Here is a 24822-nt window from a genome sequence, read left to right as displayed (position 1 = left end):
AGCCATAGAGAAGCGACAAGTACCATGCTCGATCGCACAGTCGGCTGCTGTCGTTGACGGACGGGAGCGAGAGAACTCCAACGCTCGCCACGGAGGAGAACATGAGCCTGATATCCGCAAACGATGACATTGATCTTTCCATGGAGGTGGAAGTTGCATCTTTTACAAACGAGGACATGAGTACAGCATCCTCAGGAGAGGACCTAGCATCGTCCTCGGAGGAAAAGCTTTCATCCCCTTTGACGGACAAGTCTGAGCCCTTTATCAGGATCCGGAAGCAGTCGCCATCCCTCCATGAGACTACAGCCGGCTCGACGGAGAAGACAGGCTACTCGGATGAGGGCTCACCTCCGCACACCGATACCACACGGGCGACGACACCTGAAACCGAGTCTGAGAGAAATCACCGACTCTCTGAGAAGGCAAAGGCACGGCCATGGGAGGCGCCGAATCCTCGTCCCAGGACGCCAAGATTATTGCTGAGATTACACCGGGTTTCAGAGCACACCAACTCGGAGACGGACTGAGACGTGTGAAGTCAGGACTTGGGTAATTGCCCGGTGGTCTTTAGACTTGTGCATATCGGAAGTTGTTTCTCGGAGAGTAGGTATCGATGGCTTTCAGAGTCGTCCTATTGGGTCTCTTCTGGTGGTCACTATGGTTAGAGCCATGTTGTCTCGGATCGACTGGAGTTGGCGCTTTATACAGTTTTGTTTTGTCTAGGGTTTCTTGCGTTGAAGCTCTCTGGTTCTTGGAGAAGACGGAATGCTTGGCGTGTCTAAAGTGCAAGATGTTGAAGGCATTGGTGGTGTTTGGTTCGCGATGCTCTTCATCTTCTAGGTGTTTGTAGTTTGGTTCCAGTAGTGTTTTTGTCGAGAGATAGCCGTCAGGTAGCGCCAGTGAATGCAATAGTTTACAGTGACACTGAGATTTTACCTCTGCTTCGCGAGAAATGACATCTTGCAAGGTAATGCCTTGTCTACCTTATATCCTCCTCGAGTAGGTAGGTACCTTATCATCTTACTGTTATTGTTGTTGTTGCTGTTGTTGTTACAACTGTTGTTGCTGCTGAGCTTTAGAGCACCAGTCCGCTAAGCCGTGCCCAATCGATAGTTGGGCCCACTTTGGCCTGACGGCCTCCGGTGGGCAAGAGCTTGAGGGCGGCGGCTTCCGGCCGGATGCGATGCAGATACCTGATTCTGATTCTGTGTTTATCCTCCCATTCTCTCCCTCTGACTCTCTTTTCTTCATCTCCAACATACATCAGCTTCTACTCTGAACGAGACGAACATTCTTCTCGTCCTGTTTTCCTTGTTCCTGTGCAATCCCTCCTCCGTCAGCGCATTTCTGTTCCCGAGCCTCGTCCCGCTCTGTCGCCACGAGCCCCGCGACAAAAAGATTGCCGATAACAAACGAACAACTTGGAACCCCGTCAGCGAGCGAGAAACGACGATAGATCATAGAAAACAACAAACACACAACAATCTTCGTCATGGGATCACGACCAGACACGCCCAATGGCGCGAAATCCTCCGAAGTCGTTGCCAGTGCGTTTCGAACCCTTATGCTTCCTACACCTCCAAAATAACGACTGTAGCTGACGGGCGATGCAGATCTTGGCTTTGCACCGGCCGTGAAGCTGTCGGGGGAATGGTCCGTCAAGAAGGTGCTGGAGCAGATCCCCGACCAGACGCCCGTCGAGGGGTCAAGCTCTCCGATTCCCTTTTTCCACATGCTTTCGCGGCTCAAGACTACGAAGCGCGAGGGATGGCGGCGGTTTGGAATCGAGAGGTGAGTTTGGCCGAGGTCACAACAATAGCGGTTGCTGGGACATCAAGGCTAACTGGGTTTTGTTTTCTTGTCAACTGTAGGGGCGAGTCGATTTCAGATCACATGTACCGCATGTCCCTCATCACCATGTTTGCGCCGCCTGCGCTGGCCAAGAAGCTGGATCTCGCAAAGTGCATGCGGATGGCGCTGATCCACGACATGGCCGAGCTCCTGGTCGGCGACATTACACCCGTTGACGGCGTCCCCAAGACGGAGAAGAACCGGCGCGAGGCGGAAACGATGGACTTTTTGACCAAGAACCTGCTGCGCGGCGTTGCGGGGGGCGATGTGGGTGCGCAGATCAGGGCGATATGGCAGGAGTACGAGGACTCGGAGACGCTGGACAGCCACTTTGTGCACGACGTGGACAAGATTGAGCTGATGCTGCAGATGGTTGAGTACGAAAAGCAGGGCAAGGGACTGGTGGACCTGGGCGAGTTTGCGTACGTTGCCAGGAAGGTGACTCTGCCGGAGATGAGGGAGTGGGCAGAGGAGCTGCTGCGGGAGAGGGATGCCTTTTGGCAGAACAAGGAGCATGTTCACGGCGAAAAGGGCACCGAGGGGGGTGTTTCTGCGGAGACGAGCCGCGGGCAGGAGGAGTACTACAATCGGGGGTGATGTGCGATGCTTTTGTGTCAGGGTTTTTCTACTGCTTGCTTTACTGTTCTTCTGTGGGCGTGTATAAAGAAGGTTGGGCGAATTCACATTCGGGATCGGAATCATAGAGAGTCATATATACATTGTCTATTTGTGGTGTTTGACGAGTTGTCAGTGTTGTCACTGCCAACACCAGCACCGTCTTGATTGATACAGATACAGTCACTGCAAAAGCACCTCGTGATTGCCCCTGGCAACACATAGCGGGCTTTTGGTGGTGCCTGGTGACCCCAACAACGGCGGCGGCGGCGGCTCGGGTCCAGTGCATACGAGTATGTAAGTATGTGCGCTTGTGGGGGGAAGCAGAAAGCAACGCCCGATTTTCTCCGCCAGAAGGACTCCATACCTTTTACCTAGAGGGGGAGCGTCGAGGCGAACCGGATTGCTTTCCGCTGGGGTGGTTGATGGTTCTGCACATGCACAGTCTGGAGAGGCAAGCTAGAGCTGCTCTAGATGTGCTACTTTGTGTGTGTGTGTGTGGTGTGTGATGTGTGATGTTTAGCTGTGATGTGTAGCTGTGATGTTGTGTGTCTGCGTCAATTACAGAGTTGTCTGTATTACTCGTACTCTTGCATGGATGTCTGTTACCTGATAGCCGGGCCTTCTCATCAGAGGCTGGTCAGGTCAATCAATGCATAATAGCGACCAGGGCTTACCAGGAAGAGGGAGCAGAAAACTGCGGAGGCTGGGAAGGACAGAGACGGGGCAGGCAGGCCTTGAATGCAAAGCAAAGCAACAAAAGCACCCACTTTGGAGTTGTCGGGCGTCCCAGATTAGCCGTCCGAGTGTCTGTCTGTCTGTCTGTCTGTCTGTCTGTCTCTGTGTGTGTGTGGTGTTTTGACTGCTTCTGCTCACCGCTGCTGCAACTTGCACGTACTTGCCGGGATTCTCAAGACAATTGAGGGGAAACGCCTTTGAAAGAGGAGCAAGCAAATTCGGTGATTATTTTTTTGCTTGACGTGCAGGGCTATATATCACGGGTTGGATTCCTCTCTTGTTGTTTCATTTTCTGCATCTGCAGGAACTTGGGCTGTTGATTCTGTCATATTGCGACGAGACTGCTGCTGCTGCTGTGTACTTTCATAGGTACCTTCTGTACTACAGTACAGGCACAGCTACGGGCAGGGCAGCTATCGGGCAGCTTACAGGTACCTGTCTGTACCTACCTTGGCGGGTCTGCAAGCTGCATCGGGACGGACCAGCCTCACCGATCATCCACCTCGATTCTGGCGATTTGCGTCTTCCGAGGCCTCATTCCTACCACTACCTACCTATTAACTACTACTCCTACTCATTACTTTCTCCTCACCTCATTGTCCCTCCCCAGCCGATTATCGAAAGAGAGACGCTCCACCTCCGCCATTCCAAGGCGCAGCAGCGGAACAAGACAAGTCGACGTTAATTAAAAAGAGGGTGTGTGACGAAAGGGCAAAAACAAAAAAAAGGCAGCCATCTTTGCGACAGGGTCGGTCACGAGGCGGAGGCGATAAGGAATACCTAGCGAGCGAGTCGCCGGTGAGCAGGGAACAAGGAACAAGGGAAAACCTGCAAGACACACTTTTTCACTTGGGGTGGCCACTTGGTAGGCAGCACAAGCACCGTGAGTCGAGAGGGCAGAAACGTGCCCCTTGGCCAAGCAAAGAGAGAGAGAGAGAGAGAGAGAGAGAGAGAGAGAGAGAGAGAGAGGCCAGAGAGACAAGGAGAGAAAGTTGGAGGGCACCACCATCGTTTGGTTACGTTGCAGGACTACTACCTACCTGAGAAAGCAGCGGCGCGTCAGCAGGGCACCGCCCACATCCCATTCACTCGCCGCCTGTCTGCCTGTTTCCTTCTTTTCCTTCTTTTTCTTGTTTTTTTCGTTGCTGCAGCTCGGCTCGGCTCAGCTAGACTCGGGGCGTCTCGAGTTGAGCCAGTGCTCGTGGTGAATCATTGGCCGGCGACACCGAGGCAGCAGATTCCAGCAGCCATTCATTCCACAGCAGCGCCCAAAAGAAGGCCACAGCGAGGCCGACAGCGATTCCGATCCCGAGCCAGACACCGAGACACCCGACAGAGACAGAGACAGAGACAGAGACCGACCAGCAATTAGTACGAAGAGACGGAGACAAATACATACCTAGACAGAAGCCGAACAAGACGCAGCTCAGCTCAGCTCGGGTCAGCCCCGACATGACATTCCCTTCGCACTTCCACATGTCCGGCACGTTCCACGACGGCGTCCATCCCGGCTTGTTTCGCCCGCCCGCCTCGCCCAGCTCCAGCACCGACTACCTCCCGTCGTCGACCCTTGCCGCCGAGTCATCCAAGCGCAAATGGAGCCGCAGCAGCGTCCCGCGCGTCCAGACCGGCAGCTTCTTCCACGACGTCTACATGGAGAGCGGCCCGGCTGCTGCTGGTGGTGCCGCTGCGGCGAGGTCGAGGACCTATGCGCTGGCCGGCCAGCTTCACACGCCCGTCATCGGCGGGTACTCTGAAGATGTCGACGGGGACGGTGATGGCGATGCTGATACCGCTATGGGCGAGAGCATGTACTCCGACTCCGACTACAGGCGGGCCCTCGGCACCAAGCGATCGCGCGAGGACTTGGACGACAGCTCCGGCGGGCCGACGCCGCTCTTCAGCCAGCCCGAGCCTTCACAGTCTTCACAATCGGGCATCTGGGGGACGTTTTCCCTGTCCACCATTGGCGATGTCGTTGGGCGCGTGTGGGAGTTTTGCAAGGCCGGCGCTTTCAAGGGCTTTTATGCAGGAGGCGGTGCATCGTATAAGGTGACGACTGCGGGTGTCAGCGTCGACGAGACGGGGTCCAGCGGGGATCAGACGTTTTACTTTCAAGGCAGCGACCAGCAGGAGCAGCAATATCGTCATCTCAATCAGCAGCCGCCGTTGCAGCAGCCCAGACGGCATCACCATCACCACCAGCAACGCCGAGGAGACAGGTCACGGCATGCGCAGGACCAGCTCCCCAGGCGGAACCACTACAGCAACAGCAGCAACTACGACTCTTCGTTTGACAGCCGCACGTCCACGCCCACCGGCCCGGCATCCAAGAAGCGCAGACACACCGAGAGCGGCAGCGAGCTGGGCCAGAGCTGGGTCATGATCCAGGAGCCCAGTCGCGAGCCGGAGATGACGACGCCGCGGAAGTTGTCCACCTCGTCTCGCGTGTCGCCTCGCCATCGCGCGCAGCAGACGCCCCTGGCAGAGGACCACCGCATGGGCCCTCCCAGCAGCTTCGCGACGCCCCCCACCACCTCGAGCCCTGCTCCCCTGCGCCCAGCCAGTCGCGCCGCGAGCCGTCCGGGCAGTCGGTTGGCGGATGCCGCCAGCCTGTTCCGAACCCAGCAGCCGGCTTCGGCAGCCTCCTTTGCTTCCTTCAAAGCCCCGGCGGCCGTGAGCGCTCCTCCCAAGCCGTCGCCGGCGAAGAGCAGGATCCCCGTCAAGGCCAACTCCTCGGCCGTTGTCGCATCGTCGGCCGCGCTCTCCACCTTTGACCAGGGCAAGAGACGCCGACACACCATTGCGCCGGCGGTTGCCGAGCCGTCGCCCCTGTCCGGACGCCGCCGGCGCGACAGCGTGGCCTCCGTAGCCACCAGCAGAGCCACTGAGATTGATGCGAGCCCGCGGCTGGATGCCGAGGCGAGGCAGCTGGCCGCTCGTCGCCAGATGGAAGAGGACGATACCGACAAGCGCATGGCGGCTTTCAATAAGCAGCTGCAAGACATGATTCGACAGGGCAGAGCTGCTCTGGGGACGACTGTGGAGGTTGACGCTGGGTGGGAGGATGCTCTTTGATCGATGTCATTGAATTATCTGCTTGTTCTTTGACGCGACGATACCTCTTTTTTCTTTTTCTTTTTTCCATAACTTTGTTCTTCTATCACGTCTATTTATTGATTGACGAATCTCTTTACTCTTCTACTTCTTCCTCTCCTTTGTTCGCCAACATGGCACTTATGACATAACGAGGACACTAGATGTGGAAAACATATGGACGAGCTACACAGAATCTGCGAGTTTGTTTATGAATTTGGCGGCTTTGATTGCATTTTGGGAGCCCATCATCTGTTCTTTTCTTTTCTTTTCTACTTTGAGGGTCTCGGATGGTTGAATATGGGCTTTGCAACTTACTGCAGATGAAAGGATCTACATGTTCATTTCATCGTCTCAGATCCATTTGACGACTATCTTCTTTTTCTGGTGCTTGGTATGGAGGGGGTACTTTACGTGTGAATTGTCGGTTGCTCCATTTGCAAAGGCGGCTATGAGCACTCTGTTGACGATGGATGTGAGGATGGCATGGGGACTCGTCCAGTTTTGTTTCTTCTCGATAGCTTTAGCGTGTCAGCATGAATGAAGGAAATGTTACAGTCAACCTTTGGGCGGAATGTGCTTGCTTCCATGAGGCTAGTGTCACAGGGACTTTTAGGCGATGAAGCTGCATCGTGAGACTAGTACGAGGAGTTATCGGCGCGGCGGACGACGAGTCGAGCCATGGGAGAAAGGACGCCCGGAGGTTCTTTTGCGGACTTGGTGTTGGGGGCATACAAGGGAGTCGAGCTCGGCTTGAAGGGATGGCAAGTGACTGGTAATACTAGTACTAGTACTAGTAACGAGGAGTTTTTGCGAGAAAGCTGAAGTCAGACATGGGCTACGCGAGATGGGAGTCTGGAATTCTTTGCTCTTGGTTTGCCCGCTGATTTCCCACGTTGCTCTTCTCTCGCCTGAATCACCACCACCTTTTGAGCTTACTACTGTACTACTAGTATCACGACTTGATGGGTCGTAGTATGTAGTAGTATTGGGGAGGGTGATTGAGATGTGGTGTGAGGCCGGGGGTGGGATTTATTTTTAGCAAGGGTTGGTACGAGGGATGATGGGGGTGGTTTAGGTGATATTTATAGACTTTGATTCAAGACTTGATGGTGTTGGGGGAGCTTTACTACTTCGTCTGCGATGAGGCTTTGTTTTGGCGATTCTCACATGCTCCGTAGCTAGAGGTTATCTAGTAGGAGAAAGTGTTTGAAGCTGTGAGCGGATGGCCGCGTTTGTCTTGTCATCTGTGTTCTTTGCTACCCGCGTGTAATAGTATCCAGCCTTATGAGCTTCTATATCTGCAGCTCCCCAAGGCATTCCGCACTCTGCACAGACACTGACAGACGCATCTCGTCTCCCTCTTGTCGGTATCACCGTCTTCCGGGAATGGCCAAGTAAAAAGGGCTGTGATGACTGACTATGTGCTGCACCGTGGATGGGGATGGGGGGGTGCCGGTCACCTCCGACTTCCAAGACATTGTCTACCTTTTTTCACCTCGTGTTACTCTGTGCAGCATCTAGAACGAAAAAGAAAAGACCATATTTTTTACTTTTACTGGGACATGACATGATGAGAACGAGATGAAATTTGGGGAAAAAAGAGGCGGGCGTGACCGGTTTGAGTTAGCGATATCTCTCTCCCTTGCATTGGGCTTTTTTTTTTCTTTCTTTTTTCCTCGCTTGTGTTGTCCGCTTTTTCTTTTTTGGATGTGTCTCTCATCGTGATCTATGCTTTCTGCCTAGTATCATGCGTATGTAACTTGTCGCCCTCTTCTTCTGTGATGCAAGTATGATTCTAGGAATGAGAAGAAGAAGACTAGTATTAGTACGTGTGAGAAAGACTTGTTCAGCTGAGCCAGGCCCCAAGCCTTTGTCCAACATTTCACGACAAGAAGGCCATGGTCCCGAGAAAAGGGGGTTGATTGGAGGCGGTGGCGTTCTGAGACATTCTTTTTTCCTTTTACCTCCAAAAAAAAAAAAGAGAGAGTTTTTAAATACATGCTGATAATGGAAAGGCAAAGAAAGAAATTGAGAAAAAAGAACCTCGGCAGAAAATTTGACTTGAGAATGAGACTTTGGTTACGGATTCGTGTATGTGAGAGTGAGTGGTGCTGCAAACAGGGCGTGTTTTTTTTTTTGGGAAGAGGTGGCCAATCTGAGTGCTTGCATAAAAAGGGGGCGATGAGGTCGCCTCCCCGGATTTCCTCTTTTTTTTTTTTGTTCCTTTTAATTGACCTGCCATATCATCATCGTCTTTTGCTACTTAATTGCTAGCTACATCATTGTCGATCCCGAGGTGCGACGGGTGTGCGAAAGCGCGAAGATCTTGCCTATTGTTTGTCCTTTGGATGTGCCTTGATCACCCACATCATACGAGGCATACACACATACATACATACATTCATCCCACATCCATAATCCAACATGAAGGTAAACAATCAACACATTCCACATGCCCTCTCCCGAAAGCAATAAATCCAAACGCAATAGAAGAAAAAAAAAAAAAAAAAGCTGACAACAAAAACGCATGAACAGTGCCCATCTCTCCTCCTCACGCTGCTCCTCCCCTCCACGGCCCTCGCCCTCGCCCTGCCGGCCGAACAGGCGCAGAACTCGAGCATCGATCCGAACCGCAAGTTTTCGTGCCCGGCAAAGGTCCAGGACTTTTGCTCCGCGTCCAACATCCATTCGGGGTGCACTGCCGACGGGAGGTTTACGTCGAGCGCGATGGATACGTGTGGCGATTGTAGGTGCTCTTGAAGGGGGGGGTCGGCTGGGCTGGGCTGGGCTGGGCTGGGCAATTTACTAGGAATGAAAGATTCCTTGGGCTTGGGAGGGTGGTTTTGGGAGGGTGGTTTTTCGTTGAATACACGGGAAAACTTCTGTCTTTGATGGGCTTTGTACTGGATTTCTTTTGTGCGAGGTCGGTTTGCGTTTTCTGCTGGGTGCTTTAGATGCCTAGGGTTCTTTCTTTTGGTACTGTCAATGACAAGTATACATTGAGCATCACTCTACCTATGGAGGTGTCTATGTCCATCAACGCAGTCTCTATGAATCGCCTAAACGCATGAACGGCCTCAGCAGCTTCCCAATACCTAGGTATCCGTCAATCCATCGCCGTCCGCAGTGCAGTGCACAAACAGCACACTCCTGAAATCAAAAGCCTCGAATCGATGACAGAACCAATGGCCCTCAGCTTCGCAGAATCTTGAGGGCCTGGGTCAGCGACTCGACCTGCTTGGCCAACCTCTCCCTCTCCTCCTTGACGGCAAGGTCCTCCCCGGCAATGACGTCGAGCTGCTCCGCCGACATGTTGAGGACCACCTTGTCCGAGAGCACCTCGAGCGGGCCGTTCTTGGCGCGGAGGAGAAAGTAGTCAATCGCCTGCTGGCAGACCACGTCGATGAAGCGGCTGCGCGCGATGCCGTAGTACGACTGCAGCAGGACGTGGATGCCCCGCGTCGTGTCTTCGAGCGAAGAGCTGGGGCCCTGTTCCGGCTCCTCCTTGGCGGGCTGGTTGTCGTTGCTGGGATCCTCCGAGGAGGCCTTCTTGTTGCCGCCGCCGCCCAGCTTCAGCTTGTTGAGCTGCTCGTCGAAGCGAGGGTCGTGGGTGATGGCTCGCTCCTGGAACTCGACAGAGAGGAGAAACTCTGCATTGTCCATTGCTCGGCGGTAGCGCTTGAGCAGGCCTTCGTGTCCCTTTTGGCCGCTTGCGCCGTCGTGGCCGTAGAGGAGATAGCCCCAGAGCTCCTCGCGGACGGTGGGATCAGGGCAGCACTCTTCCAGGGCCCGGTGGATGAATTGATGGACAATGAGCATGGCGTTGGAGACGTGTGCAAGCGTGATGCCTCGCCATTTGCTGCCCTGCTCCTTGAAGGTGCGAGACAGCATCTCGCTGCTGAACTACACCATTTCTCTCGTCAGGATCCTGGTTTCAGAATAACATTAGTAGAGGTAGTACTCACAGTGCCCATCTCGTAGCCTCGCGAGTTGAGGTAGAGCTCCTGGATATGCTGCAGCATGTCGCCCCTCTTGGGCTCTGCACACCAATACGGGTCCGACACAATGTCGCCCAGGTCTCCCTCGCCGAGCTTCGGGATCTTTAGCTCGACTTTGTCGCCATACAGCAGGGACCGGTCTGCTGCCAGATCGCTTTCGTCTGGCTCGTCCAGTCCGGAACCATCTCCGCCAGCAGAATCGTCGTCAAACTCCATGGAGTGGCCCTTTTCATGCATCACGAGGGCAAAAGCTTCGTTGATGGTACGGACGCGCGTAATCAGCCTCATTTCATAGTCGTCGAAAAAGTCGTGACGCGTGTAGTAGGCATCCAGCCCGTAGTTCTTGAGGGTCGCAAAGTCCGAGGCAACCTTGCCCAGGTAGGCACGTTGCTGGTCCGTGGTGGACCGCGACTCGCCCATGCCGGCGAGAAGCTTCTTGTTCTTCTTGAGGCTGGCCATGATATCGCTCTGGACCAGGGGGAATTCTGCACGAGTTCGGTCCTGCAGCAGGTGGCCGATGCGCGTCTGAAGCGCGGCGACGCCCACTCGATCGGAGGGGAGGGTGTTCCAAGGAGCCTGCCCGAACAGAGCCTGTTCTTGCTGGTTGCGACTGTGCATGTTTCCCGAGACGTCATCCGCGCCGAGGTTTTTGACTACGCAGTAGCCGAGGTGCAGATCGCGCCGCTTGCCGTTGACGAGGTCGCAGACAACGGCCTTGGTTGCATTCTCGATGCAGAGATCGGGCTTCGTGAGGACTCCCAACGTTCGTTTGCCGTCGGGATCGACCTCTGCTGCGAGACGGAGGATCTTTTGATTGGCAATGTCTACAATGCAGGGAACCACTGCAAGAATAATGGTTCGGCGCTCCTCGATGTATCGCCTGACCATGTTCTTCACCAGGTCAATGTCGGACTCCGTGGTGACTCCTGGAGTCACAGTCTCAAACATGCCGGGGACATCAATAACCGTGAGGTGGTCAGCGTGAGGGCCGCTGATTTCAACCTTGAGGACGTCAAGACTGAAGGCGCTGCCTTCGTCACCGTCAGTCTCCGACAGCTTGATGCCCATGACTTTGGCAGCCTGCATGATTCGTCTTAGCCAATACGCTTTACGTGATGGAGGAGTGACAGGACGAGGACAGACATGGGTACTTACATCCTCGAAGATCTTGGGGAAGTCATCAGAGGCAATCTTGTCCGTTGATCGTCGAAAGCCCCTGACGAGCTTCTCCCGCTCGGGAGACGGATTGTGCGGGATGATGGACACAACGACGCTCTCGGTGTGCTCTCGTCGGCAGACGATTTCAGTGGCGTGTCGAGTGCACAGAGTGGCTGCGCGAGGGAACTGGAATCCTGTGAGAGACTCGAGGACGCTTGACTTGCCGGAGCTTTGATCTCCAACGACGACCATCTGTTGACAAGTCAGTGAGGCTTCGGCTATGCAGTATTGCTTGGTAGCTCACCTGGGGCAGAGGAACGTCTTTGGAGATGTTCAGCTCGCGGAGTTTGTCGATCTTGTCCAGGAAGACTCGATTTCCAAGGCCTTGGCCTGACTGGCCGTTACTCACGGAGCCCATGGCGAAGCGTGATGTTGCAAAGAAGCACTCAGTGTACCAAAGAAGAGAAGGCCGGCGGGCTGAAGAAGGAGAAAGAAGCTGATGGGGGAGAAGAACCAGATCTATGTTCGAGTACTGGTTGTCCGTTTGCTTTGTATCCACTCTGTGCTTTGTCGGCGGAAGGCCATTGAAAGAGACTCCATTTTCTTCCAGCTGGCAGAGGAGTGTCGGACAGCTGCGGGAGGCCTACAAGCCAGCCGGCAGTTGTCATGGGCGAAGGATGCAAGGGGTAGTGAGAAACAGGGTCGCCTTGGATTTCGGTGGCAGACGGGTGATAAACAGTATTTTCTTTATTCTCTTCTCAGCAGGGGATGCAGTCAAGAACGGGAGATGGCATTAGATGCAGTCAACCGGGCTGGCAACTCCTGGTGAATAGTTGCCCTCGAAACCATTTGGCAGCTTTTCACGCCGCCTTGCTCTTTCATAGGAGGATGCAGGAGGTGACTCTCGCATGATCAAGGCGGAGAACTATTCGGCTTGGGACATGTTGCCAGTGTGCCGCCGCTTGTTCAAAACTGCCTTGTAACATCGTCGAGGCCCTTTTTTAAACGTAATGTGCGCCCATGTCTGAATGGATAGTTGCATGGAAGATGATGGAGAGATGCTGGACTTGGCCGCAGTATAGAACATGAAGGAATGCAGACAGGAATATGCTGAGACTCACAGCATGATGGCCACTGTCTAGGTATCCAGAAAGATGTTACTCTCCTGTCGTTGTCCGGTTGGAGATGCATTGGCCATTCGAGATGGATCATCAAAGGATTGATGGAGACATTTTCCGTGACCGGGAAAAGGCAAGATGTTCATATGCCGTATCAAACCAGCATCAAAGTTGCAGTGTCTCGATCCCGATGTTCCACTGAGGGACTTGATAGCTGGCAGTATCAACACATTGGCCTTATACAAGCGAGTAATCAGTGATGACGACAGCTCGCCGATGGTTGTTTGTAGATCGGGTATTCTGAGGCTTTGTATGTGGCCCAGATCTTTTGGAACTCTGCTTTCTTCCCGCAATCGTCGAGTTGTCGAGTCCTTCGAGGCCGTATGAGGTCAAGTGTTGTAGGGTAGAAGTAAACCAAGAAGTGGTGATGCAACAACCGTCGGCGCTAAAGAACATAAGGTTCCGGCCCAAAATAAGTAGGCGGTATGAGGAGGCGGTCAAGAAGCCGAGTGGGCCACTGGCGGCAGAATCCAAAATATTTTGAACAACTCCAAGCTTCGGCGTTTGAACCGGCAGAGGCGATTCAGTAGGTAGCAAACGTCACATCCACCATGTCTTATCAAGAGCGCGAAGCAAAGGTAACAAACACGTCAAACTTCCTCAAGCTTACTATGGATATAGAATAGCGTGCTAACAATCAAGTGTAGAAGCGAAAGACGGCGCACAATGGCGGTTCGCAGCAGGCATTCGGCCAAGCAGCCAGTGCGCCAGCCTCCGAGGGCAGAGAATGGACCGTCTCGGTGGCCTTTCCCAGCAGCACAATCGCAACGTAAGCATTCAGGCCCTTCACCCAGCTCAGAAGAAAAACGGGAAAAGCTCACAAGGTCAAAAATACAGCCTAGCCACAGCCGAACAGCGCATCGCGGTGCCGAGCCGCATCGCGCGCGCCCTCGCCATCTTCTCCGTCGACGAAGTCATCGTCTACGACGACTCCCCCGTCAAGACGCGCCCGCACAAGACGGACAAGACGGCCTACACGGGCGACACGGACCCGTGCCACTTCCTGACGCACGTGCTGTCGTACCTCGAGGCGCCGCCGTTTATGCGCAAGGCGCTTTTCCCCTTGCACCCGAACCTGCGGATGACGTCTTCGCTGCCCGGCCTGGACACGCCTCATCATCCGCACATCAAGGAGTGGATGCAGTACAGGGAGGGCGTGACGATTGCGGGCATGACGCGGTCTGGAGAGGGCACGCTGGTGGATGTCGGGCTGGAGAAGCCGGTGGAGATTAAAGAAGATATTCCGCCCAAGACGAGGGTCACGCTCAAGGTTGCCGAGGAGGAAGGGGAGCCGGCCGAGTGCGTGCATCCGGCTGCGCCGCGGACCGAGGCGGGCATTTACTGGGGGTATACGGTGCGGCAGGCGAATTCCCTGTCGGCGGTGTTTACGGAGTCGCCGTATGAGAATGGCTATGATTTGAGCATTGGCACGTCGGAACGGGGGTCGCCTGTGTCCAAGGAGTTTCCCGCTTCGAAGAGGGTGCAGTTTAACCATGCGCTCATTGTGTTTGGCGGCCCCAGGGGCATTGAGTATGCGGCGATGAACGACGAGGAGCTGGGCGGCATGGGGATCCAGGGGGGCAAGACGAGGGAGCTGTTTGATCACTGGGTGGACGTCATGCCGAACCAGGGCAGCAGGACGATACGGACGGAGGAGGCTGTGTTTATTGGGTTGATGGCGTTGAAGAGGATATGGGAGAATGAGTGAGTAGGCGGGTGGGATAGAGTTGATACCCTGTCTCTAGACGGTTTCATGCTTGTTTATATAAAGAATTGCTTGATGGAGGGTTGATATGTATTATATTATAACCCCCCCTTTCTACCATGCATCATAGGTAGGTACTTTAACATCTATCAGAGCCATTGTTGAAGGCCTCTCGCTATTCCATCGTTGAACCGTGAACCCTCTACAGGAATCCAACCTTGCAAAGAAAACGCCTATATGCACAGAAGAAAAAACAAAAAACAAAAACGAGCCCCTAAGCTTTTCCTTCTCTCATCAACCCTATCACTACAGCTTCGTGGCATCCAAGGCCACCGTCTTGCCCAGACCCTCGCTCGCAACGGCGGCAGCCTTGTCGCCGGCCCTCTTCCGCAGCACGTTCTCGATAAAGGCCTCACCGGCCTTGTAGGAAGACCGCACGAGGGGCCCGCTCGCGCAGTAGAGGAAGCCCATGTCGAGGGCCCGCTGGCGCCACATCTCGAACTCGTCGGGAGTGACGTACTTTTCGACCTTGAGGTGGCGCTTGGTCGGGCGCATGTACTGGCCAAAGGTGACGACGTCGACGTTGGCCTTTCGCAGCTCTGTTGGTGGACGTTAGCTATAACAGATCTTTCTGTTTCCGAATCAAAAGGGTGAGAAATTATATGTACCTCTCAGAGCATCCATGAGCTCGTGCTCCTGCTCGCCGAGACCGAGCATGATGCTCGTCTTGGTGATGATGCCCTCGTTGCCGCGCACCTCCTTGACGTGGTTCAGCACCTTCAAGCTCTGCCGGAACGTCGCCCTCCTGTCGCGCACATACGGCGTCAGGCCCTCGACGGTCTCGACATTGTGCGCATACACGTCCAGCCCGCTCTCCGCCACGATCTTGACCATGTCCAGATCGCCCGCGAAATCACCCGTCAGGGCCTCCACCAGCAGCGACGGCTTCTTCTGCTTGATCTTGCGGATCGTCTCGGCGAAATGCCGCGCGCCGCCGTCGACGAGGTCGTCGCGGTCGACACTCGTCAGCACCACGTAGCCCAGCCCCCAGCGGGCGAGGGCCTCGGCCGTGTGCTCCGGCTCGTGGGGGTCCAGCGGCGGAGGGGCGCGGCTCGTCTTGACGCTGCAGAAGCGGCAGCCGCGGGTGCACGTGTCGCCCATGAGCATGATGGTGGCCGTCGCGGCGCTCTTGTCGGAGCCGCCCCAGCACTCGGAGATGTTGGGGCAGCGGGCCTCCTCGCAGACGGTGTGCAGGCCCAGGCCGCGCAGGTCCGACTTGATCTTCTTGTAGTTGTCGTTGCCTGCGGGGATGGACGTCTTGAGCCATTCGGGCAGGCGGGTGATTGTGCGCTTCTTGCCCGCGGGGCCGACCTCGGCCGTCTTGAGCTCGTAGGCGTCGCTGGGCGAGAGCGTCGCCGTCGGGGACGACGTCGCGACAAAGTCGGAGAAGTCGCCGACGGTCTTGTCCTTGAAGTACGTCCGCGGGCGGGACGACGACGGCTTGGCGGCTGGGCTGGGGTCGGGATGAGGCGGGAGGGTGGCGAGGCAGCGGAGGGCGGGCGAGGCTGCGAGGGCCCTCCGGACAGGCATCTGCGCGCGCTGCAGCGACGGGGCGAGGGAGGCCATTCTGGCGGTTGTGCGCGATTCTGTGAGATGTCGGCGCTGTGAGGGATGAAGGTGTATGTAGATGCAAGAGGCCTCTTTTCCCGAGAATCCCGCCTGTTGGTGCTGGTGCTGGATGGCGGGCTGGAGGTTGATAATTGCAAGAGTTACTAAAGCGTTGGGAAAAAAAGTTGGAGAGCCGATGGGACCCGCAGCCTGGCGCCGCAAGCCGGAGCTGAGATGGCGCCAATGGGGGATCGTCTTTGGTCAGCAGCCATTGGGCGCGAGCATCTTGCTTGACTCAGCAGATGGATGACGGCGAGATTGTGATTGATCAGATGAGTAGGTAATCAGGCTTGATCTGTGTGGTTTGTGCTCTATCAAAGGCACTGCGGTTGCTGAGGGACATGTAGATGGACGTGGCGAAGCTGCCATTATATGTAAGGTATGCAACGTGCGTGTAGGTAGATATATGCGCGCATATCAGAACTCTCGACATCGCCAGAACAACTATGACATCCTTCTCGAACCTCGAGATCAGCCAATCATCAATTGACATGAAGATATATCACGCGGCATCACAGTGAGGATCATATCAAATGTACAGACAACATGTATTGTATAGCCTTAAAAAAAGGAAAAAGATCCAACAGGCAACACCATCGCATGTTGATCCCCAGCAACACCAAGCCTCGTCTGTCCAAAAAACTCCAGCATCCGAATGAATCCCCAGAGGACATGCGCCAAAGACTACAAGCCGTCAGGCCGCGGGCAGGACTCGGCCGTTGCAAGCCTCATCAAGCCCTCGACCATCCATCACCAACGTAAAATAAGGGGGTATCACCAACAGAAGCGAAGAAAAAGTTCCCGTTCACCCGTGAAGTAAAATGTACATCAGCATGCTGAATGTATATGCCCATGGTATCAGATCCAAAGATTTTGAATGAAGAATCGCCTGGTATCAGGTGATGGTAGAAACAATAAAACAAAAAAAGGGTAGAATATAAGATGAATGAATAGAAGCTCAGACTCCAGCCAGGCGCGTTTGCACACACGTGGTGCGACTCCGGCTCGGTTGAGAAGGTGAGGCGCCATCTCATGACCGAGCTGGAGCAGCGGGAAAGTAAAGATGTCCGAGAACGAAGCATCAAAGAACTTGATGAGCCCAGCAGCGCCGTGGGCGCGCATTAACAAAGAATCGAATCGAGACCGCCAGGCCATTGTGGACGAAAAGGGCCGGTCCCGTTTTCAGCCAAACACGGTTTCGAATCGTCGGCGGGTCGTGAAAGGTCGTAGCTTGTCATACAACAGAAAAGGGGTTTTATTTTTCAAAATGACAAAGAAAATGAAAGATGAGCGATGATATGTCCAAGATGGCTCAAGGCCACCCCCGTCATCCTCTCTCAGAAAGGTCCACGCTGCGTGCTTGGATTTACATCAAAGCGACGACAATCATGCCGGCAACACCGGCCAAGGCGACCTTGCTGGCCTCGAGGGCAACACCAGCGTTCTGGGGGCCCTTGGTGGCAGTAGCGGAGGCGACAGGCGCACCGGTGCTGGGCGGAGCGGTAGGCTGGTAGTAGGTCGTGGTGACGCCAGTGCCGACGAGAGAGTGCGACGAGATGGTGGCAGCGTGCGTGGTGGTGGCATTGACAGACGAGGAGACGGAGGTGACGGTGTGCACCTTTTTGAGCGTGACCGTCTTGGTCAGGACGGTGGTCGACGTCTCAGTGGTGGTCGACTGGGCGAGAGCAAGAGCCGGCAGGGCGGCGACGGCGAAGAGGGAGAACTTCATCTTGATTCTGTGGGTTTGGTGTTGTTGGTGTTGTTGGTGACTTGATGCAGGTGGTCGTGAGACTGGATGCGCGAGAGGCAGCAGAGAGGATGGTAGGTAAGGTAGTATGTGCTTTGTTCTTGTGCGTGGTGCAAAGGAGCGTGAGGGTAGAATGTGCAGCGGACAGTCGATATCCAAGAGTTGCGGCGCTGGTTGAAGGGAATGAATGGACAAGACTTTGCCAACGAAGTCTTTTGTTTGCTCGGGCACAGCTGGTGAAACGGACGGGAGCGTGAGGAGGAGGAAGAGAGGAAGAGGAGCAGCGAGACGAAACAAAGGCCAAGCCGCGAGAAATACTACTTGAGCCAAGGCGCCATCGCAGGGCCGAGTGACTCGAGGGCAAGCCAGTGGAGGGAAACAAGGGCGCCCAATGGTGGCGACGAGGTGCCCCCCAAACAAAACCGGGGCCCGCCTCGAGGGCTGTCCTGGTAGGGGAGACTTGATGACTGTATGGCTAATTGATGGTGTTCGCAGGTACTCGGGACTGGGCCGTTACGCGCGCACGCAAGGGCTCGAGATTAAGGTGTGTCGAACCGGGTACATATTAGTACCTACGTAGTACAAGGGCCAGCCCAAGCAGGGCCCGAGCCAAGCCCAAATCTGCTTGCTGTCGACGCCAGGCGTGTCGCAGCTCCAGCACTTTATGCGTTGCGGTCAATCTTGATTCGACGCCTCCAGTTGGTTTCAGCTGCTGAGGACCGGCCATTGTTTGGCGCGTCTTCCTTTGTTGACGATTCAGCAGCGTCTCGTTCCATCAATCTGAATCAGCAGCTGCGTACCTTAGGTTGCTTCTCCCTGCTGCAGACTCCATCCATCTCTCGCCAAGTTTGTGAGTCGTGCTTATTACCGTTTCTGCTGAGTCGCTCACAACACCACGCCCAGCCCCATCGTCGCCCAACTTGGGCCGCCGCAGCCGCCTCTTTTTTTTTCCTCGTCTGGCCGCGTCCAATCACCCCCCAAAATACGGGCTGACAGGGCAAATCGCCTCTCGCTCTAGCTGAAGCTGGTCCGATCTGCATCTCAACGGTCGAAAGCGAGCCCCTCCTCCGCACATATTCTCGTCTGGTGCTACCAGAACCGATCTTAACCCCGACCTCGCCCACAGGGGTCCTGAAGAAAGAAAGAGAGAGAAGAAGCAGAGCCGGCGCCGCTGACTCGCTGCAATTCATGCCCTCGCTGGACCGTGCTTGGACCCCCCCGCCCCTTGCACCGTCGACGCGAGGTATCTCTGGCTACAACCGATGCTGCCCAGGTACATGCAGAGCAACAAGCGACGACAAACGTGAGTCCATCAGGGGGCTCTTTGGTGCGCAACCTGTGAATGCCCTCATTTCCGCGCAGCCTCTGATTGGTGGCCTCTGATTTTGTTCCTGCATGGTCCCTGGCGCTTGTGTCTCTTAGCGGGAACGCTATAATCGCTTAGCGCTGTTAGTGCGTCCAGGGCGCCCTGAAGGCGATTTGTCGGTGCCTGCAGATGCCCTGAAGGCGTTGAGGCGACAGCAGAAGCTTCAACCAATTCCATCCCGTCATGTTGAGCCCTCAATGGCAAACACGATGCGAGGCTTCCCTGCAGATGGATGACTTCAACGCACGGGAGTCATCATTACATACTCGAGATTAGTAGTATGACCATTTTGATAAATTTTTGATTCTAGGGTATCACTATGACCAGGTTGACGGCGGACTGAGCACGTGTGCAGCATGCAGCTCTCAAAGTACTTGCGCCTTTGCTTGGTCAATCCGTCACGGTGAAACCTGAGAGATGATGCTTGATGCAATTTATAGGTACCTGCTCGCAATATGAAGGCATCGCCACCACCGTGTCGCACCACGCTGCTCTTGAAACCCAGCACCAGAGAGCCTGGCCCTCCTCGCCTGCAAGCAGCTTCTCGCATTTAAACGGCTTCATCCCCATCTCGCGTGGAACCGCCATCGGCTGCTGCCATTTTACTAACGAATAGTAACCGGCAGTGTTGCAGAACCTTGAAGATTAATAGGTACTCGTAATAGCACACCTCAGACTACATAACACCAACCAAGCGCTGACCTGCGCTGCTAACAAGATCCCGGCATCGCCCCCCCAGAGATTGATAAAATGACCATCACTTTGCAATTTCAACGTCTCTTGCTCTTCGAGTCGGTGAAATTGCATAGTATAGTGAGTATACAGTATATACTCGGGTACCTAGTGACAGCGGAAATATTTCCACAAATTGCCAATGGGGGGCTTATCACTTGAAGAGTCATCATCATTCTAATACATAGATTGCTCCTGACATCTTGCCATCATGGTGTAATTAATATGAATACTATACAAAAGGTACTCCTGCTCATGCCTCGACTCTCCCCCAAGCACCTCCTCCAGGCGTCTGAATCACAATGCTTTCCCCAGCATTGAGCCTCGTGGTGGCCTTGGCTCCCATGTTGATGACTCTCTTCCGCCCAGTTGCCGGGTCCGCGACCTTGATGCAGTTCAGACCAGCCTCGCCGTCGCCTCCGCCCTCCATGCCATAAGGCCGACGCGATCTCCTCTCGCTGAGGATGGAGCACTGCACGGGGACGCGGAACTCAATCTCCCTCACCGTTCCGTCACCGCCTCTGTTGCGGCCCTTGCCCCCCGAGCCTCTGCGGAGCTCGAAGCGGCGCAAGATGCACGGATACCTCTTCTCAAACACCTCGGGATCGGTGATGCGCGTGTTTGTCATGTGCGTGTGCACGCCGCTCTGGCCGACCCAGTTGGGGCCGGCACCGGAGCCCCCGGCAATGGTCTCGTAGTAGCCAAAGCCCTCCTTGTGCTCTCCCGTGACCGGATCCTTGCCGCCGGTGCCAAAGGTCAGGTTGTTGCAGCAGCCTTGGCTGGCGGCACAGGCGTTGAATGCGCGGAGGACGACGTCGGTGACACGCTGGGACGTCAACACGTTGCCACCGACAACGGCGAGGCCGTCTCCTGGATTGAGAAGAGTGCCCTCCGGGATGACAATCTTGATGGGTGACAGACAGCCTTGGTTGAGGGGGATGGAGGACGACACGAGGCAGCGAAGGCAGTAGATGATGGCCGAGTGCGTAATGGCAATGGGGGCATTCGTGTTGCCCAAGACGTGAGGACCGGTGCCAGTAAAGTCAAAGACGGCAGAGCCATCAGGTGATATGCTGATGGAGAGAGCGATGGGCGTTCCGTCGTCCATGTACTCGGTTGCAACAAGGGGCTCGGGGCCGTATTTCTCACGGGTTGCCCTCAGCAAGGCACGCACGGCATCCTCGGCGGTGTGCTGGATGGCGTACATGTATCTGTGTACGGTGGCCAAGCCGAATTCTTCGATGAGGCCCTTGATCAGCGAGATGCCCTTGGCGTTGGCTGCGATCTGGGCCTTGAGATCGGATATGTTGTCCTGCAGTCTGCGGGTGCCCGAGCAGCCTTCGTACTGGGCTGGCTCCTCTAGCAGCAGCCTGACGACCTCTGCCTCGTCGAAGCGGCCTTGGCTGACGAGCTTGGTGGACTTGATAGAGGCGCCCTCCTGCCACAGCGCCGACGAAGTAGGGGGCATTGAGCCCGGGAGGATGCCACCGATGTCGGCGTGGTGGCCGCGAGAGGCAACGTAAAAGGCCAGTTCCTGTCCGTCAAAGACGGGCGTGATGACGGTGATGTCAGGGAGATGCGTGCCGCCGCACGAAGGGTGGTTCGACATGAGGACGTCTCCGTCGCGCAGCTTGCCCTCCCAGAGGCGGTGCTGGTACTGGACTGCAAACTGCATCGACCCCAGGTGGACGGGAACGTGCGGCGCGTTGGCGACGAGGCCGCCGTCGGGGCTGAAGATTGCGCACGAGAAGTCGAGGCGCTCCTTGATGTTGGTCGACACGGCGGTGCGTCGCAGCGTGCGGCCCATTTGCTCGGCGATGCCCATGAAGCGGTGGCCAAAGACGGTGAGCTGGATGGGGCTGAACTCCTCCTCCTCCTCCTCTTCCTCTTCCTGTTGGGCGCTGGCCCTGGACTTTGCGGTGTTGAGGGCGCCGTCGATGACGACGTAGCTGTCGAGGACGGTGGCTGTTGTGCCGGGGGCGACGACGATGGTCTGGGTGTTGTCGATGATGAGGGCCGGGCCGGCAACTCGCGATGCCTCGGGGAGCTTCTGCAGCTCGTAGATGGGAGTGTCGACGCGTCCGGAGCCTTCAAAGTACACGGGGTTTGTGCCGTCTGCTTTGGGCGATGGGGCCCTGACGCCTTCGATCCTCTTCATCGGGGCATACGGCGTCTTGGTCTGCTTCGCACCGGTGTGGCCCACCGCTCTGATGCGGATGTCGTCCACGATGATGTCCTTCTCCGGGAAGTGGAAGCCGAAGCTGCGCTTGTGAGCCTCTTCGAACTCGCGCTTGAAGTCCCAGTCGTGGCCCTTGAGGATCATGAGCGAGCTGCTTGAGCCGACGTATCGCATGCTGAGGTAGGAGTTGTGCGAGATCTGGTCCACCGAGAATCCCTGGCTGACGAGCGCCTCGGTGGCCTGCTGGGCGAGGCTCTCCAGCTGAGACCGGATCTCACCTTCAGTCTCTGCGCTGTAGACGATGGCGGAGGGGCGCTGCGTTTCGTGGACGACGTCGGCCAAGGAGATGCCGTATGCGGACAGAATGGAGGAGTACTTGTGCATGATGATGCGGGAGATGCCCAGGACATTGGCCACGGCACACGCGTGCTGTCCGCCTGCACCGCCGAAGCAGGCAAGATGGTGGTCGGCGGCATCGTAGCCGCGAGCCTCTGTGAGGGCGCGGATCGGTCCGGCCATGCCCTCGTTGGCGACTTTCAGGAAGCCGAGGGCCACTTCTTCTGGCGAAAAGGGGGAGAGGCCGGCGGCCTTTCTGTCCTTGTTGATGTCGTCCGTGAGCTCGCCGAATTTGAGCTCGACGATTTCACGGTTCAGCGGCTCGTTTTCCTTGGGGCCAAACACCTTGGGAAAGTACTCGGGCAGGATCCTCCCGAGGAAGAGGTTTGCGTCTGTAATGGTCAACGGGCCGCCCTTTCGGTAACAAGCCGGACCTGGGTGGGCAGATGCAGACTCTGGTCCGACGTTGAAGAGGCCGTTTCTCCAGGAGAGAATCGAGCCGCCTCCCGCTGCGACTGTGTGGATGTCCAGCTGCGGCGACTGGATCGAGATGCCGGCCGTCGTCGTCTCGAAGACGTGGTCGTAGACGCCTGCGTATCGCGACACGTCCGTCGACGTGCCGCCCATGTCGAAGCCGATAATGGGCCGCTTCTCCTCCTCGTCCCACGACGTCTGGGCGTAGCCAACGACGCCGCCGGCGGGGCCCGACAGGATGGCCTTGAGGCCGCTGAATTTGCGGTAGTCGGCCAGCCCGCCGTCCGACTGCATGAACTCGATCCTGGTGTCTGCGGAAGAGAAGCCGCCGCGGAAGTTGGCCTCGATGGAGCTGATGTACTTGCGGATGATGGGGGTGAGGTAGGCGTCTGCAACGGCGGACGTTCCGCGGGGCACCACGTTGATCATGGGCTGCAGCTCTGAGGAGAGTGTGACGGAGAAGCCCATCTCGAGAGCGAGCTTGCCGACGAGGAGCTCGTGGTTGGGGTAGGCGTAGGAGTGGATGAAGACGACGGCGATGGAGCGGAAGCCCTGGTCCCATACTTGTGCGAGCTGTTTCTGGACGACGCCGAGGTCGGGCTCCTGGAGGATGCGGATGGTCTCGCCTGTAACTGAGGCGACGAGCTGTGTGTCTTGCGGCGTCGGTGTGGTTTTGACGGAGTCTGGATCCTCGGTGTAGTCTTCCATGGTGACGCGCTCGTCTACTTCGACGACATGGTCGTAGAGAACCTCTGGCCGCGACACGGACAGGTCAAAGATCTGGGGCCGCGACTGGTTTCCTATGGCCAACAGGTCGCGGAAGCCCCTCGTCGTGACGAGAGCGACCCTCTCGCCCTTGCGCTCCAGGAGGGCATTTGTGGCAACGGTGGTGCCCATGCGGATGGACTCGAAGTGGAAGAGGTCGAGGGGCTGGCCGCGGGGCAGGTGCTCGCCCGTGACGAGCTCGAGGATCCTCCGGATGCCTTCGGTGGGAGCATCTTGGTAGTTTGCGGGATCGACGGAGAGGAGCTTGAGGATGATGTCGTCCCTGCCGGGGATGGAGGCGTGGACGTCTGTGAAGGTGCCGCCTCGGTCGATGGAGACTCTGATGCGGAGGGATTTGATGGCCATATTGGGAGGGGAGATTGTGTTTGAGGGTGGAGGGGGGTATCAAAGGTGGTGTGCTGGGTGTTGTGGTTGGTGTGTTCAGCTATGAGGGTCAGCTGAGAGAGGTCTTTCTTTATACAGGGAGGAGGAGGATGGGGATCTCGTTCTTTGACGAGGAGTTGTTGAGAAGGCAAAATGATTGATAATTGGAACAGAATAAGAACGGAAGCACGACATCAACCCTCGCGTCACGTCTCCATCGTCTGGTATCTCAGTCCCGCACCGGCCTCGGACACCTTCTCCCCCTCCTCTCCGCCCCAATGAATCCCCATGATAGACTTGATGTTCTTCTGGGTTCCGATGATTTGCAAACAATCAATCAAAATGCGGCGGCACAGAATCCCGCTTTGGCCTGCCGGTGTGGGTCCCCGCAAACCGAAGCGCAGGGCCGGGGATGACGCCCAAGAGCTGGTCTAAGCCAGGAAGAGGCTAATGGGGAGGAGATTTCGTCTGTCGGGGTCGATTCCCGAGGGCCAAAGGTGGGAGGGGGATCAATGGCTTAGTAAACGGGTCACAGGCCATGGGGGATGGGGTTCCGATGTTGGAGAAGCGGGAAGGCTGGGTTGGACGTGGATTGGAGAGAAGGGAGCTGGAGATTGAGGCCTGTCTTGCGTCTTTTGAGATGAGCAGCCGAGGCTGATAAGGACAACGGCTGATACAGGAGCTGAGCGAGCAGATGCTGCAGACTGCCGCTATCTTGTACGGCTGAAAGGCAGACAAGGCACTGAGGGCTGATTTACAGTACGTGTCGGCAGAGATAGTACCTTAGGGCTGAAGCGGCTGTGCAGCGTGCAGACAAGCGCCTCTACCT

At 56.0% G+C, this 24822-nt stretch overlaps 8 protein-coding genes across 8 annotated transcripts; 4 read left to right on the top strand and 4 right to left on the bottom strand.

Annotated features, from left to right (window-relative positions):
• Nucleotides 1-1285: 1285 nt before the first annotated feature.
• Nucleotides 1286-2448, top strand: TRIREDRAFT_123618 (uncharacterized protein; the record flags this gene model as incomplete). Its single annotated transcript, XM_006968592.1, has 3 exons — nt 1286-1547; nt 1614-1791; nt 1872-2448. The coding sequence occupies exons 1-3, from the start codon at nt 1493-1495 to the stop codon at nt 2446-2448; spliced, it is 810 nt and encodes a 269-aa protein (XP_006968654.1). The 5' UTR covers nt 1286-1492.
• Nucleotides 2449-4359: 1911 nt separating this feature from the next.
• Nucleotides 4360-6282, top strand: TRIREDRAFT_23173 (uncharacterized protein; the record flags this gene model as incomplete). The annotated part of the gene is made up of 3 exons (XM_006968505.1): nt 4360-5309; nt 5478-5880; nt 5986-6282. Exons 1-3 carry the CDS (start codon nt 4657-4659, stop codon nt 6280-6282), a joined length of 1353 nt encoding a protein of 450 aa, XP_006968567.1. The 5' UTR covers nt 4360-4656.
• A 2294-nt stretch (nt 6283-8576) lies between these two features.
• Nucleotides 8577-9310, top strand: TRIREDRAFT_123616 (uncharacterized protein). The gene is made up of 2 exons (XM_006968591.1): nt 8577-8733; nt 8839-9310. The coding sequence occupies exons 1-2, from the start codon at nt 8652-8654 to the stop codon at nt 9051-9053; spliced, it is 297 nt and encodes a 98-aa protein (XP_006968653.1). The 5' UTR covers nt 8577-8651; the 3' UTR covers nt 9054-9310.
• Nucleotides 9311-9495: 185 nt separating this feature from the next.
• Nucleotides 9496-11877, bottom strand: TRIREDRAFT_68192 (uncharacterized protein; the record flags this gene model as incomplete). The annotated part of the gene is made up of 4 exons (XM_006968534.1): nt 9496-10206; nt 10269-11381; nt 11457-11711; nt 11764-11877. 4 exons carry the CDS (start codon nt 11875-11877, stop codon nt 9496-9498), a joined length of 2193 nt encoding a protein of 730 aa, XP_006968596.1.
• A 1311-nt stretch (nt 11878-13188) lies between these two features.
• TRIREDRAFT_68154 (uncharacterized protein) lies at nt 13189-14345 on the top strand (the record flags this gene model as incomplete). Its single annotated transcript, XM_006968590.1, has 3 exons — nt 13189-13215; nt 13285-13406; nt 13454-14345. 3 exons carry the CDS (start codon nt 13189-13191, stop codon nt 14343-14345), a joined length of 1041 nt encoding a protein of 346 aa, XP_006968652.1.
• Nucleotides 14346-14648: 303 nt separating this feature from the next.
• On the bottom strand, nt 14649-16056 carry TRIREDRAFT_81362 (uncharacterized protein; the record flags this gene model as incomplete). The annotated part of the gene is made up of 2 exons (XM_006968533.1): nt 15011-16056; nt 14649-14941 (listed from the first exon to the last, which is right to left on the bottom strand). The coding sequence occupies exons 1-2, from the start codon at nt 15966-15968 to the stop codon at nt 14649-14651; spliced, it is 1251 nt and encodes a 416-aa protein (XP_006968595.1). The 5' UTR covers nt 15969-16056.
• A 1320-nt stretch (nt 16057-17376) lies between these two features.
• TRIREDRAFT_123614 (uncharacterized protein) lies at nt 17377-17973 on the bottom strand (the record flags this gene model as incomplete). Its single annotated transcript, XM_006968532.1, has 1 exon — nt 17377-17973. The coding sequence occupies exon 1, from the start codon at nt 17737-17739 to the stop codon at nt 17377-17379; it is 363 nt and encodes a 120-aa protein (XP_006968594.1). The 5' UTR covers nt 17740-17973.
• Nucleotides 17974-20108: 2135 nt separating this feature from the next.
• TRIREDRAFT_68230 (5-oxo-L-prolinase) lies at nt 20109-23975 on the bottom strand (the record flags this gene model as incomplete). The annotated part of the gene is made up of 1 exon (XM_006968531.1): nt 20109-23975. One exon carries the CDS (start codon nt 23973-23975, stop codon nt 20109-20111), a length of 3867 nt encoding a protein of 1288 aa, XP_006968593.1.
• Nucleotides 23976-24822: the final 847 nt, after the last annotated feature.

The sequence above is a fragment of the Trichoderma reesei genome (genome assembly GCF_000167675.1).
Source record: "Trichoderma reesei QM6a unplaced genomic scaffold TRIREscaffold_24, whole genome shotgun sequence".
Taxonomy (NCBI): domain Eukaryota; kingdom Fungi; phylum Ascomycota; class Sordariomycetes; order Hypocreales; family Hypocreaceae; genus Trichoderma; species Trichoderma reesei.
This window is presented reverse-complemented; position numbering and strand designations above follow the sequence as displayed.

Excerpts from the sequence above, each read along its gene's own strand:
- TRIREDRAFT_123616 (XM_006968591.1), top strand. The coding sequence starts at position 8,652 with ATGTGCCTTGATCACCCACATCATACGAGGCATACACACATACATACA. Across the intron at positions 8,734-8,838 it reads ATCCATAATCCAACATGAAG|TGCCCATCTCTCCTCCTCAC; the intron begins GTAAACAATCAA and ends ACGCATGAACAG.